Source organism: Penaeus japonicus, unplaced genomic scaffold (genome assembly GCF_977035675.1).
Source record: "Penaeus japonicus unplaced genomic scaffold, GWHDUDI00000001_assembly GWHDUDI00000031, whole genome shotgun sequence".
NCBI lineage: Eukaryota > Metazoa > Arthropoda > Malacostraca > Decapoda > Penaeidae > Penaeus > Penaeus japonicus.
This window is the reverse complement of record NW_028234433.1, coordinates 6,292,843-6,306,482: the sequence shown is the minus strand read 5'-3', so window position 1 is coordinate 6,306,482 and position 13,640 is coordinate 6,292,843. Positions and strand designations below refer to the sequence as shown.

General features: G+C 46.6%; 1 protein-coding gene across 2 annotated transcripts; it reads right to left on the bottom strand.

The window, feature by feature from the left end:
- Positions 1-657: 657 nt before the first annotated feature.
- Positions 658-10,327, bottom strand: LOC122262257 (uncharacterized). 2 transcript variants are annotated; one of them, XM_043030231.2, is made up of 5 exons: positions 10,204-10,327; positions 7,381-7,515; positions 5,896-6,531; positions 5,217-5,430; positions 658-1,123 (listed from the first exon to the last, which is right to left on the bottom strand). In XM_043030231.2, exons 2-5 carry the CDS (start codon positions 7,438-7,440, stop codon positions 921-923), a joined length of 1,113 nt encoding a protein of 370 aa, XP_042886165.2. In that variant the 5' UTR covers positions 7,441-7,515; positions 10,204-10,327; the 3' UTR covers positions 658-920. The 2 variants fall into 2 exon arrangements, with proteins under 2 accessions (XP_042886165.2, XP_086411498.1); XM_086555372.1 differs by having other exon boundaries at positions 5,896-6,528.
- Between the last annotated feature and the right edge of the window lie 3,313 nt (positions 10,328-13,640).

Below are 13,640 nucleotides of genomic sequence, written 5' to 3'. Positions count from 1 at the left end.
ACGGGATCAAACTCCACAGATCGACAATAGGGGAAGGGGATTTGTGACAAATTCAGTTCGACAAAAATGCCACTGCCTCGGGATACGTGTGTAATTGTATTTGAAATGTAAAGTAGCCGGGAGATTATCTGTCGGTTGTGTGTGTGTGTGTGTGTGTGAGCGGTTGTGAGTTTGTTGTGTTTTACTGTTCTATTTTCCGTACTGTGTTTATTGCTGTGTTGTTTCTTTGAGTGGGTGTTTTTGTCCTGCAGTGTTGTTTATAGAGGAAAATATATTTGATTCATTTTCTTCTTTGAAATGTAATAAGTTTTACGAGTAGGGTAAAATAGTCATCAGGAAAATTGGCGTTTGGCAACCTAGAAAGGGAGATTGACAAGGGTTACAAAACCTTACCCTTTAAACCGTAATGGGGGGAGGGGAAGGGGGGGGATTCATCTCTTTCTTTGCTATACGACTCAAGACTATAGGATCTATGTCGTACATGTATATTCATGTGTTTAGACTGTTTTTTTTTTTTTCTTTTTTTTTGCGTGTGTGTGTGTGTGTGTGTGTGTGTGTGTGTGTGCGCGCGCGCGCATGTGCATATGCGTGTGCATGTGCGTGTGCGTGTTTGCATGCTTACATAGAAAAAAATGGTTCTGAAATGAGAAACACAAATTAGGATTATAAATTTAATGCATGCAAGTAGTACAAAAGGGCATCATCACCAAAGGCGTGAAAATAAAGCCATTCATAAATTACTCTCATGAAATTTTCTTTTACTTAAAAACTCAATTAAACAAAAATATTCATTTACAGAAACGATGAGACAATATAATCTGATCCATGAAACCATAAAATATGTATCCTGAAAAAGTTAAACGACAGAAACTTAAACTAAATAAAACATAAGGCATGCCAGCTCACAACAGAACCAGCCTTTACCTGAACACCAAGTCGGTGTAATGGCGTCTCATATGTCCAAGAATCCCGTCTCTAGACATGTAGGCGCAGCAGAAGGGGCAATTACGCCTATATACGTGAGTGGACTGGTAGTGAAGGGCGGCTTCCTCGACGCTCGGCAAGGTGCGCTTACATATGGCGCATTTCGTCTCCACTTCCAACGCTGACAGAAATCCATCGCCTGGTGATTAAGGGTAAAGATGAAACGTGGAACTCGGTCCTTGTAACACATTTTGGGGAGGTAAAAAGAACAGCCGTTGTCTACTGGCTGGAAAATACTCGCTTATTCTCCTCGCTACATTTTTTAAACATATTTTGTTCGCCTTATGCTTTGAAATTTCTTGAAATATCTATTTAATCTTGATATTTTATTTGATTATTTTTTTCATTAATTTCTATTTCATGATATCAATTTTCCCATATCCCACCTTGGACCACCAACCTCACCCACCTTAGACCCCCTGCCTCACCCACCTTGGACCCCCTGCCTCACCCACCTTGGACCCCCTGCCTCACCCACCTTGGACCCCCTGCCTCACCCACCTTAGACCCCCTGCCTCACCCACCTTGGACCCCCTGCCTCACCCACCTTGGACCCCCTGCCTCACCCACCTTAGACCCTCTGCCTCACCACCTTGGACCCCCTGCCTCACCCACCTTGGACCCCCTACCTCACCCACCTTGGACCCCCTGCCTCACCCACCTTAGACCCTCTGCCTCACCCACCTTGGACCCTCTGCCTCACCACCTTGGACCCCCTGCCTCACCCACCTTGGACCCCCTGCCTCACCCACCTTGGACCCCCTGCCTCACCCACCTTGGACCCCCTGCCTCACCCACCTTAGACCCCCTGCCTCACCCACCTTAGACCCCCTGCCTCACCCACCTTGGACCCCCTGCCTCACCCACCTTAGACCCCCTGCCTCACCCACCTCGACCCCCCGCCCCCCACTGACCCTGCCTCCCACCTTAGACCCCCTGCCTCACCCACCTTGGACCCCCTGCCTCTCCCACCTTAGACCCCCTGCCTCACCCACCTTGGACCCCCTGCCTCACCCACCTTGGACCCCCTGCCTCACCCACCTTAGACCCCCTGCCTCACCCACCTTGGACCCCCTGCCTCACCCACCTTGGACCCCCTGCCTCACCCACCTTGGACCCCCTGTCTCACCCACCTTAGACCCCCTGCCTCACCCACCTTAGACCCCCTGCCTCTCCCACCTTAGACCCCCTGCCTCACCCACCTTAGACCCCCTGCCTCTCCCACCTTAGACCCCCTGCCTCACCCACCTTGGACCCCCTGCCTCACCCACCTTAGACCCCCTGCCTCACCCACCTTAGACCCCCTGCCTCACCCACCTTAGACCCCCTGCCTCACCCACCTTGGACCCCCTACCTCACCCTCCTTAGACCCCCTGCCTCTCCCACCTTAGACCCCCTGCCTCACCCACCTTGGACCCCCTGCCTCACCCACCTTGGACCCACTACCTCACCCTCCTTAGACCCCCTGCCTCTCCCACCTTAGACCCCCTGCCTCTCCCACCTTAGACCCCCTGCCTCACCCACCTTGGACCCCCTGCCTCACCCACCTTAGACCCCCTGCCTCACCCACCTTAGACCCCTTGCCTCACCCACCTTGGACCCCCTGCCTCACCCACCTTAGACCCCCTGCCTCACCCACCTTGGCCCCCCTGCCTCCCCCTCCTTAGACCCCCTGCCTCTCCCACCTTGGACCCCCTGCCTCTCCCACCTTAGACCCCCTGCCTCTCCCACCTTAGACCCCCTGCCTCACCCACCTTGGACCCCCTGCCTCACCCACCTTGGACCCCCTGCCTCTCCCACCTTAGACCCCCTGCCTCTCCCACCTTAGACCCCCTGCCTCACCCACCTTGGACCCCCTGCCTCACCCACCTTAGACCCCCTGCCTCACCCACCTTAGACCCCCTGCCTCACCCACCTTGGACCCCCTGCCTCACCCACCTTGGACCCACTACCTCACCCTTCTTAGACCCCCTGCCTCTCCCACCTTAGACCCCCTGCCTCACCCACCTTAGACCCCCTACCTCACCCACCTTGGACCCCCTGCCTCACCCACCTTAGACCCCCTACCTGACCCTCCTTGGACCCCCTGCCTCACCCACCTTGGACCCCCTGCCTCACCCACCTTGGACCCACTACCTCACCCTCCTTAGACCCCCTGCCTCTCCCACCTTAGACCCCCTGCCTCACCCACCTTAGACCCCCTACCTCACCCACCTTGGACCCCCTGCCTCACCCACCTTAGACCCCCTGCCTCACCCACCTTAGACCCCCTACCTCACCCACCTTGGACCCCCTACCTCACCCACCTTGGACCCCCTGCCTCACCCACCTTGGACCCACTACCTCACCCTCCTTAGACCCCCTGCCTCACCCACCTTAGACCCCCTGCCTCACCCACCTTAGACCCCCTGCCTCACCCACCTTGGACCCCCTGCCTCTCCCACCTTAGACCCCCTGCCTCACCCACCTTAGACCCCCTACCTCACCCACCGTGGACCCCCTGCCTCACCCACCTTAGACCCCCTACCTGACCCTCCTTGGACCCCCTGCCTCACCCACCTTGGACCCCCTGCCTCACCCACCTTGGACCCACTACCTCACCCTCCTTAGACCCCCTGCCTCTCCCACCTTAGACCCCCTGCCTCACCCACCTTGGACCCCCTGCCTCACCCACCTTGGACCCCCTGCCTCACCACCTTGGACCCCCTGCCTCTCCCACCTTGGACCCCCTGCCTCACCCACCTTGGACCCCCTGCCTCACCCACCTTGGACCCCCTGCCTCACCACCTTGGACCCCCTGCCTCACCCACCTTGGACCCCCTGCCTCACCCACCTTGGACCCCCTGCCTCACCACCTTGGACCCCCTGCCTCACCACCTTGGACCCCCTGCCTCACCCACCTTGGACCCCCTGCCTCACCACCTTGGACCCCCTGCCTCACCCACCTTGGACCCCCTGCCTCACCCACCTTGGACCCCCTGCCTCACCCACCTTAGACCCTCTGCCTCACCACCTTGGACCCCCTGCCTCACCCACCTTGGACCCCCTGCCTCACCCACCTTGGACCCCCTGCCTCACCCACCTTGGACCCCCTGCCTCACCCACCTTGGACCCCCTGCCTCTCCCACCTTGGACCCCCTGCCTCACCCACCTTGGACCCCCTGCCTCACCCACCTTGGACCCCCTGCCTCACCCACCTTGGACCCCCTGCCTCACCCACCTTGGACCCCCTGCCTCACCCACCTTGGACCCCCTGCCTCACCCACCTTGGACCCCCTGCCTCACCCACCTTGGACCCCCTGCCTCACCCACCTTGGACCCCCTGCCTCACCCACCTTGGACCCCCTGCCTCTCCCACCTTAGACCCACTGCCTCACCCACCTTGGACCCTCTGCCTCTCCCACCTTGGACCCCCTGCCTCACCCACCTTGGACCCCCTGCCTCACCCACCTTGGACCCCCTGCCTCCCCCACCTTCGACCCGCTGCCCCCCCCACCTCACCCCCCCTGCCTCCCCCACCTTGGACCCCCTGCCTCACCCACCTTGGACCCCCTGCCTCACCCACCTTGGACCCCCTGCCTCACCCACCTTGGACCCCCTGCCTCACCCACCTTGGACCCTCTGCCTCACCCACCTTGGACCCCCTGCCTCACCCACCTTGGACCCCCTGCCTCTCCCACCTTGGACCCCCTGCCTCTCCCACCTTGGACCCCCTGCCTCACCCACCTTGGACCCCCTGCCTCTCCCACCTTGGACCCCCTGCCTCTCCCACCTTAGACCCCCTGCCTCACCCACCTTAGACCCCCTGCCTCTCCCACCTTGGACCCCCTGCCTCTCCCACCTTAGACCCCCTGCCTCACCCACCTTGGACCCCCTGCCTCTCCCACCTTGGACCCCCTGCCTCTCCCACCTTAGACCCTCTGCCTCACCCACCTTAGACCCCTTGCCTCTCCCACCTTGGACCCCCTGCCTCTCCCACCTTAGACCCTCTGCCTGTCCCACCTTAGACCCCCTGCCTCACCCACCTTAGACCCCCTGCCTCACCCACCTTAGACCCCCTGCCTCACCCACCTTAGACCCCCTGCCTCACCCACCTTGGACCCCCTGCCTCACCCACCTTAGACCCCCTGCCTCACCCACCTTAGACCCCCTGCCTCTCCCACCTTAGACCCCCTGCCTCACCCACCTTAGACCCCCTGCCTCTCCCACCTTAGACCCCCTGCCTCACCCACCTTGAAACTCCGCCATGATCCAGCGCGCCGTTCGCCTCGCTCTCTCCTCGGGGGAGTCGCCCTCGGGGGAATGCCGGGACAAAGGACGAGGACGAGGACGAGGAGGAGGAGAAGGAGGAGGAGGAGGAGGAGGAGGAAGAGTGCGTCGTCCTCGAACAGTTGAGCCTCGAAGACGACCCCTGGAACGATGACTACACGGCATTCTTCTTGTCACCTGAATGGGAGGGACGATGGTGAGGGTGGTGGAACGACGGCGGTTGTGGTGATGCAGGTATAGGAAGATGATGATTGTGATGGTGGTGATGACGATGATGATTGTGATGGTGGTGGTAATGATAAGGTCATGATGATGATGGTGATGATGACGATGATGATGATGATAATGGATGATGGTGGTGATTGTGATGGTGGTGATGATGATGATTGTGATAGTGGTGGTAATGACAAGGTCATGATGATGATGGTGGTGGTGGTGGTTGATGGTGGTGATTGTGATGGTGATGATGATGATGATGACGATGAGGATAATGGTTGATGGTGGTGGTGAAGATGATGCTGATGGTGATAGTGATGCTGATAGTGATAGTGATGCCGATGAAAATATCATTACAAAAAAAGACATCATCAAAGATGATGATAGCAATAACATCAATTATAAGAACATCAACAGTTGCCTTACTTGTCCCTCCGACGCCGAAGACGCTGACGACATGCAGACGGAGCTTCGGGCCGTGCTTGCGCAAACCCTCTTCCCCTCCAGCGCCACCTTGTCCTTCGGCAGGCACAGCGGGTCGTCCGGCAGGAGGATGTGCCAGGGGATCTCCGCAAGCCGAACGTACTCCTTCGGGATGACCATCTGCCAGCCGCTCACGACGTCGACGGCCACGAAAAGGATCCACTCCTCCCATCGGTCGAGGGCGTCGTCCGAGACTAAGCCCCCCGGGTCGGACGTCGGAAAGGGGCCTTCCGTTTCGTAGGTGTCGCCCGCGAACGTGTTCTGGACGAGTTCCAAGAATGCGATCTCTCCGTCGTCGAGCAAGTGGTCGAGGAAACTTTCGGTCGAGGTGCACTTCCAGGGGGACCTCGTTTCCGGTGGGTGAAACTGGGAGTCCTGAGAGACGGCTACGGCTGTCTCCCTCCTGCCCTTCGGAGTTTCTCGAGGCCCTTGTCCGTGAGTTCTGTTGAAACTGTTAGTGGTCCTGCTACTTGGTCGTAAACTGCAATAGGATATTATGGTAGGCCGGAAGGTGTTTTCGCTCTTGGTACAGTGCGTGGTACTGTCTGGTTCATGAGGGAATTCCGGTAGTAGATCCTTCTGGAAAAACATAAATAGATAATTTATAATTTACATTTTTCGAAAAGGACCAAACAAATGAAAAAAAATGTGTTTATTCTCCTTCTGAGATATAAAAAATTTAAATACACAAGACGTCCAAGCAGTATACTCCCTTGAGCACGTGTCTCTTCTCCCCTACCTTTATCTCCCACTCTCTCTCTCTCTCTCTCTCTCTCTCTCTCTCTCTCTCTCTCTCTCTCCCTCCCTCTCTCCCTCCCTCCCTCCCTCCCTCCCTCCCTCCCTCCCTCCTCCCTCCCTCCCTCCTCCCTCCTCCCTCCCTCCCTCCCTCCCTCCCTTCCTCCTTTCCTCCCTCCCTCTCCCTCTCCCTCTCCCTCTCCCTCTCCCTCTCCCTCTCCCTCTCCCTCTCCCTCTCCCTCTCCCTCTCCTCTCCCTCTCTGTAAGCCACTCGATGCCCTGGCTGTAATCCTCTATCTGCCAGTGGTTGTGATTCACTATCTCTTTCGCTCTTTCTCCACTCCTCCATCACTCTCTCCCTCCCACCCTCCTTCCCTCCATCCATCCCTCCCCCCCCCTCTCTCTCTCTCTCTCTCTCTCTCTCTCTCTGTCTCTCTCTCTCTCTCTCTCTCTCTCTCTCTCTCTCTCTCTCTCTCTCTCTCTCTTCCTCTCTTCCTCTCTTCCCCTCTTCCCCTCTTCCCCTCTTCCCCTCTTCCTCTCTTCCCTCCCTCCCTCCCTCTCTCCCTCTACCCCCCTTTACCCATCCCTTATGCCCTAATCTTTAACACCTCTTCTCCATCTCGTCCTTCCTTCCTTCCTCCTTCCCTCCACCTGGTTCTCTTCACTCCTCCTACTCCACTTCCTTGTACGCACCTGAACCACACGCTTCTGCCGATTTGTGAGACAGGCTCTGGTTACTCTCCGAATACTCATGCCGAATACTCAGTGACTCAGCAGGTGGGAGACGAGGGGGGGGGCGGATGGCAGCGAACTCAGCCTCTTTTGGATCTTAAAAAAAGACATGGTATCAAACTAAGAAAGAAATGAATAGATTGATAAAAATGAAAATTCTGTTGTTGTTGTTTTTTAATCATAGAAGAAGGCAAGAGTGGAAACGATAAGGGAAAAAGAGTGTAAGAGTGAAACCTACATAGTATAAGTATGAAAAATTATTGCCCTGACCTAGTATCAGTTTAAGCAATGATGTATTTGATATTTGATCATGATATCTAATTGCAAAAATACAAAATGGATATAACGTAAATATATTATCAAAATAATTAGATGAGATACAAATCAATTCAATCGAATTCAATTCAGTCTTAACTTACATAACAGGCGTGGTCAAACTATATTATATATCATATCACATCATATTTCAAATTTAGTCTATTACATAACATATGTATATCGTACTGCAGGAGCTGAAACATTATATCTATCTATCTATCTATCTGTCCATCTACACACACACATATATATATATATATATATATATATATATATATATATATATATATATATATATATATATGTATATATTATATATAATATATATATATATATATATATATATATATATATATATATATATATATATATATATATATATATATATATATATAGCTTAGTGCGTAACTTAAATGTGTCAGGAGAAACACGTATAATCATGAGAAGCATATATTTTTATTCAGAAGACAATCTTACTATCAAATTAAATATCTTTTATCATTATCTTCACCAATATCTGTGAATGCGATTTGCACTATAAAGCACTACATTATTAATCACTCGCCTTTATTACTCTCTTTAGTTATAACAATACGATTACTGGAAGCAGCGTTTATTTGACAAATTCATAAGTGAAAATGAGGGCTAATAATAGCAATACATTTTATTGAAACGTTTCGATATCATAGTTTCATCTGAATCCCGTAATTCTGATGAAGATGAAATAATGAAACGTGTCATTTACATGTCTTGCCCTGGGAAAGGTTCCATTCATATTCATATATGTATTGTTTTTTTTTCTATAACAATTATTTCACCACTGGGGAGTTTTGCAATTTAAATTTAAATTGTCAGAGTAATACTGATAATCAGATCATCACTATGATAATGAAATGTATAATAAGGACAATGATGATAATGATAGTGATAATAGTAGTGGTGGTGGTGGTGGTAGCAGTAGTAGTGGTAGTAAGAATAACATCAATAATTACAATGATAATGATGATAATGATAATGATAATGATGAAGGTGATGATAATACTAATAATGATAATATTAATGATAATATTAATGACAAAATAATAATAATGATAATATTTATGATCATAATATTAATAACAGCAGCAACAACAACGATAATAATGATAATAATAATGATAATAATAATAGCAACAGCAACAACAGTATTAAAAGCTAATAATGATAATGATGATAATAATGCGTATGATAGATAATGATAATAATGATAATAATAATAACAATAATGACAATATTAATAATAAGAAGAATGATATTGATAACAATGGTAATAGTAATAATGATAACGATATTTATAATAATAATAATTAAAACAATAATGATGATGATGATGATGATGAGGAGGAGGAGGAGGAAGAGGAGGAGGATCAACATCATCCTAACATTCGTCATCATCATAATCAGTCATAATCATAATCATAATCACTATCACTATCACTATCACTATCACTATCACTATCACTATCATTATCATTATCATTATCATTATTATGAGCATTATCATTATCATAATCATAATCATAATCATAATCATAATCATCATCATCATCATCATCATCATCATCATCATAATAATAATAATAATAATAATAATAATAACAAACCCTCCAGAAAAAATAGTGTTTCTGAAATGAGCAAATCCATGAAAAATTGGGACAAATGCACGAGGTCAGATAGAGTACATGGTACACACAGGCCTTTTCACGCCTATCTATAGTAAATAGCCTAATGACAGTGGCAAGGCAGCATTTCCTAAGCTTTTACATACAGTCTTCCAAGCTGTGGCTGAGTCCACGGACCCACCACAGCCACTTTAACTTTGTCTCACATGTTGATAACTACATACGTTAAATTTTCACTTGGTTCTTGTGGCTTATATTTACTGACGTTATCTCAATATCGCTTATATAGGATTATAAGAAATGAGTGTCTATCATCTTATGAATAATCGTATATGTTAATACAGGGTTCACATCTTATGATAACCTGATCATGTAGGCTGGTTTGATAATCATAATGATTATAAAATTGTTACTTGGGTACAATATGATCATAATACATCGGTTTTCTTTTTACACTGTTTTGGCAATAAATAAACAAATAAATTAATAAATTTGGAATACGTGAGTACCAAAACAGGAAGGCCTATATAGAAAACCATGAATATGAAAAAAAGTTAAATGACAATTAAAATAATTTCGTAATAATCATGATTCGTTTCAGAATTCGATATCACATATAACTAATCCCACCAAATTTAGATATATCCATCAATGATACAAAAGAGTTTTTAAGATCCGATGGAAAAAAATGTCTTGCTCAAACAACCATTAGTGAGAGCAAATGTTTACATCTACAATTACCAGTTATTCTAACGACAATTCCATCTTTACGCCTATGATATTGTGTTACGATAGTTCATCATACCTTGTTGATGATTTATAAGGCTTTAATGAGTAGATTATGGGAATAAATCCTTTGTTTAGTCTAGAATTATGAAGAGCGTCGACGGATTTCCCATCACGTGACGAACACCATGGCGAAACTGATCTTGTTGTTTTTGGTTATTGAATTGTAAGTCTGTTAAATTATTTGAAAAACTGAGTCGAACGTATATTTAACGTATATTTTTATAGATTGTATGTCCATTATTTTTAAAATTTTACTGTATTAAGATAAAATCGAAGATATGTAATTAACTCGCTTGTGTTTTTTCCCATCAGGATTTTTTTTTTTTTTTTTTTTTTTTAAGTTTGGACTATTTATTTATTTTAACTGTAAGCAAATAAGACCAATATGCATATAGAAGGGTACATATTTTTTTAGATGCAGATAGATTTGCGCATTATTTACTTGCGACACAGGCTGTATAAAGTATATAGGCCTATAGTATATGTAGGTGTGTGTAGACAGATGCATAGATACACAGATTGATAGATTTGTAAAAAATGAAATAACGGACTGATAGGTAGAAACACAGATAATGACACAGTAACATACATAAACAAATACTACATACATAGTAAACTAATAGACGTACATAGACAGATGTTACAAACGAACATATACACGCGTGCTATAGATATAGAAACATAGATAGGGATTGTGATTTCCTTGCTGTTCCTGAAGGTCTGATTTGGCTGAAATCATCACTTTCAGCATTCCAGACAGAGATTTAAAGACCGCTTTCTGCCTCGTTTGAAAAAGGGAATTCGAAACCTTTTTACATGACATCTTTTCCTTTTTCCTGCACAATTGAGCTCATATTAATTTTACATTAATTCAATGGAGTGATAGAAAATTTCTCATGTTCACATATATCTTATGGAACTTTACTTTTCATAAATAAGCTAGGTGAAAAATAGATGGATAGATTAACAACAAAAAATGAAAACTGTGGTATGGATAAAACATTGCCAATAACGACACTAAGGTTACTGTAAATCTTATGAAGGCTATCTGAATCAAGATGTGCGGTTTTAGTATGAAAAAGAACAAAAACTATACTCATGTTTAACATTGACAAACGTAGAATTGAAGAATCACCCTCCCACACATAAGATTCTTTACCTGACTGAATCCGGGGGGATGCGGATTCTTCAGTTGATTCTAGGGACCATATATGACCCCTGGTGTTCCTGATACTGGGTAAATAGGCGCCACTCTCTTCCCTATAATGTAAGAAGTGGAGTAAGTGGGATTAGTAATTCGCAGCTATAAATGAAGGGCTTTTAACAGTCCCCAAGGTTTTGGTGTCATACCAGAGAAGGTGGCTCATTCACTGAATTTCATGGATCCATAATTTGTTGTCCATACTCAGACCATGCATAGTATTATACTGGAATATATACGAGACTGCAGGAGACACTTCCATCATTCATATCTTTAAGAATTCGTGCGGCGATATGGCTTTCAATAAATGCATTTGAGATGCCATGGACTCACTGCTATTCGATTCTCCACTGATATCGTGTATAATGATTATGAGATTCAATTGTTAATCCTATTGTTCTACATACCATATATAATACACACATACACACACACACATGCACACATATATATATATATATATATATATATATATATATATATATATATATATATATATAATCATCTTAGAAAATATCATGAGTGATTTTTAATATGAATGAGGTTTTACTTCTGTTGGGATTCTTAATATTAAGCAGACACACTTCTCTCGTAAAATGGAGAAGCACATAAAGAAAGAAAAACCGTTTCCTGGTCTCCCGGTCCCCTTTTTCAGATCAATGAATCTTTTTCTTTTAGACATCTGTGTCCATTCCTCTTTCACTGTAAAATGAACAAGAATAGGAATATTTTCGAGATAATTTTTTGAAAAATAGTAGTCCACTTTGACCAATATCAAACATAGGAAAGATTGTGGTTGGGTTTATTTTTGTGCAGGTGCTTTGCTTTGATTGGCCTTCTTGGGGGACAGTGTTGGGGGACTCTCCGTGTCCTGTGAAAGTAATGAGAATGTTGGTTCAGGAATAGATATATGCAAATAATCGTTGTTACATACATAAATGCTAGTTTTCAGTTTCTGCATCTCATGTGTTTGCCAACCTTAATTTGCGTTTTATAAAACAGCAGTTCTAAGGAGTGGTTATATTGAACTTGATCAGAATCGACTAACCGTGGAATATCAAGTGTCTATGTGTCTTAACTTTTTTAACCCCAAGTACACTCAATTTGTTGGTCCTTGCCTCTACACCCCCGCACCCTCGCCAACCAAAAGATTAAATTCCCCTTCTCAATTGAAAGCAAAGACTGGTTCCAGTTTCACTTCTTAATAGAAGTCCAAATGTAATCAGAAAAAATCCACTTTTTCCCTCCAGGCTCGCACCTCTCCTGGAGATTATTATCAATAACCCATGAACTAGGAAATCACAAAATCTTTCTTTCTTCAACCAAATATAGCACTATCTTTATATCATTACAGATTAAAACTATTTCTCTCTCTCTCTCTCTCTCTCTCTCTCTCACTCTCCCTCTCGCTCTCTTTCCTTTCCACCACATCCTTTCAATTTTCCTCCGCTGTTATCAGATCAGGTAACCCCCCCCCTTCCCCTCGCCCAGCCCCTGCCCCTCTCTCAATCTCGACCCTCGCCCAAGCCCCATCGCGTCCGCAAACACGGTTACCCAAATCAAAACTTCGAACCCTTCCACAACACGCGTCCCACGGGCGAGACAATGAAACTAGAAGAGCTGGCGTTTGTTTACTATGCAAATATCCGCTCGAGTAATTGGATCTATTCCTCAATGAGTCGGGAAATGAGTTACCCTCTTGCGCACGCGCGACCTCCTCTCCTCTTCCCGGTCTTGGTGGAAGTGCATCACCTCTCCCTTTTCTCTCCTGTGTTTGTCCATTATGCACGCTTCCATTGCTCTCTTTTGGGAACACGGCGATGCTTATCTACTGAAGAACGCGAACGGATTTTTTTTCACTGCCTATTATGCTGTAGTTCTTGAGATCTGAATCATACGTCTGCCGTGAGAGGTGGAGACAATTGAAGTTCCCAGCGTTGTTTGGGTTATAAGAGGGAAATGTTATTCATATGAATTGTTGTTTTTTCTTGTTGGATTTTTTAGTATCAGACATTTCTAAAATCTGTTCGAATCCCCTTTAAATCCATTCTGTCGGTAGTCTTTTATTTTTGCTTATACTCAGATGATCTTACCGTATAAACAAGTTAGCTTCGGCTTCGACTAAAACCTCACCAGGATCGAATTGATGACAAAATCCTATCGGACTAAGTACACACTCGATGTCACGGTTCCAACTATAACATCTACCGTGACCGGTGGGTTTATTTGGTTAATCATTCTCCCACGCAAGA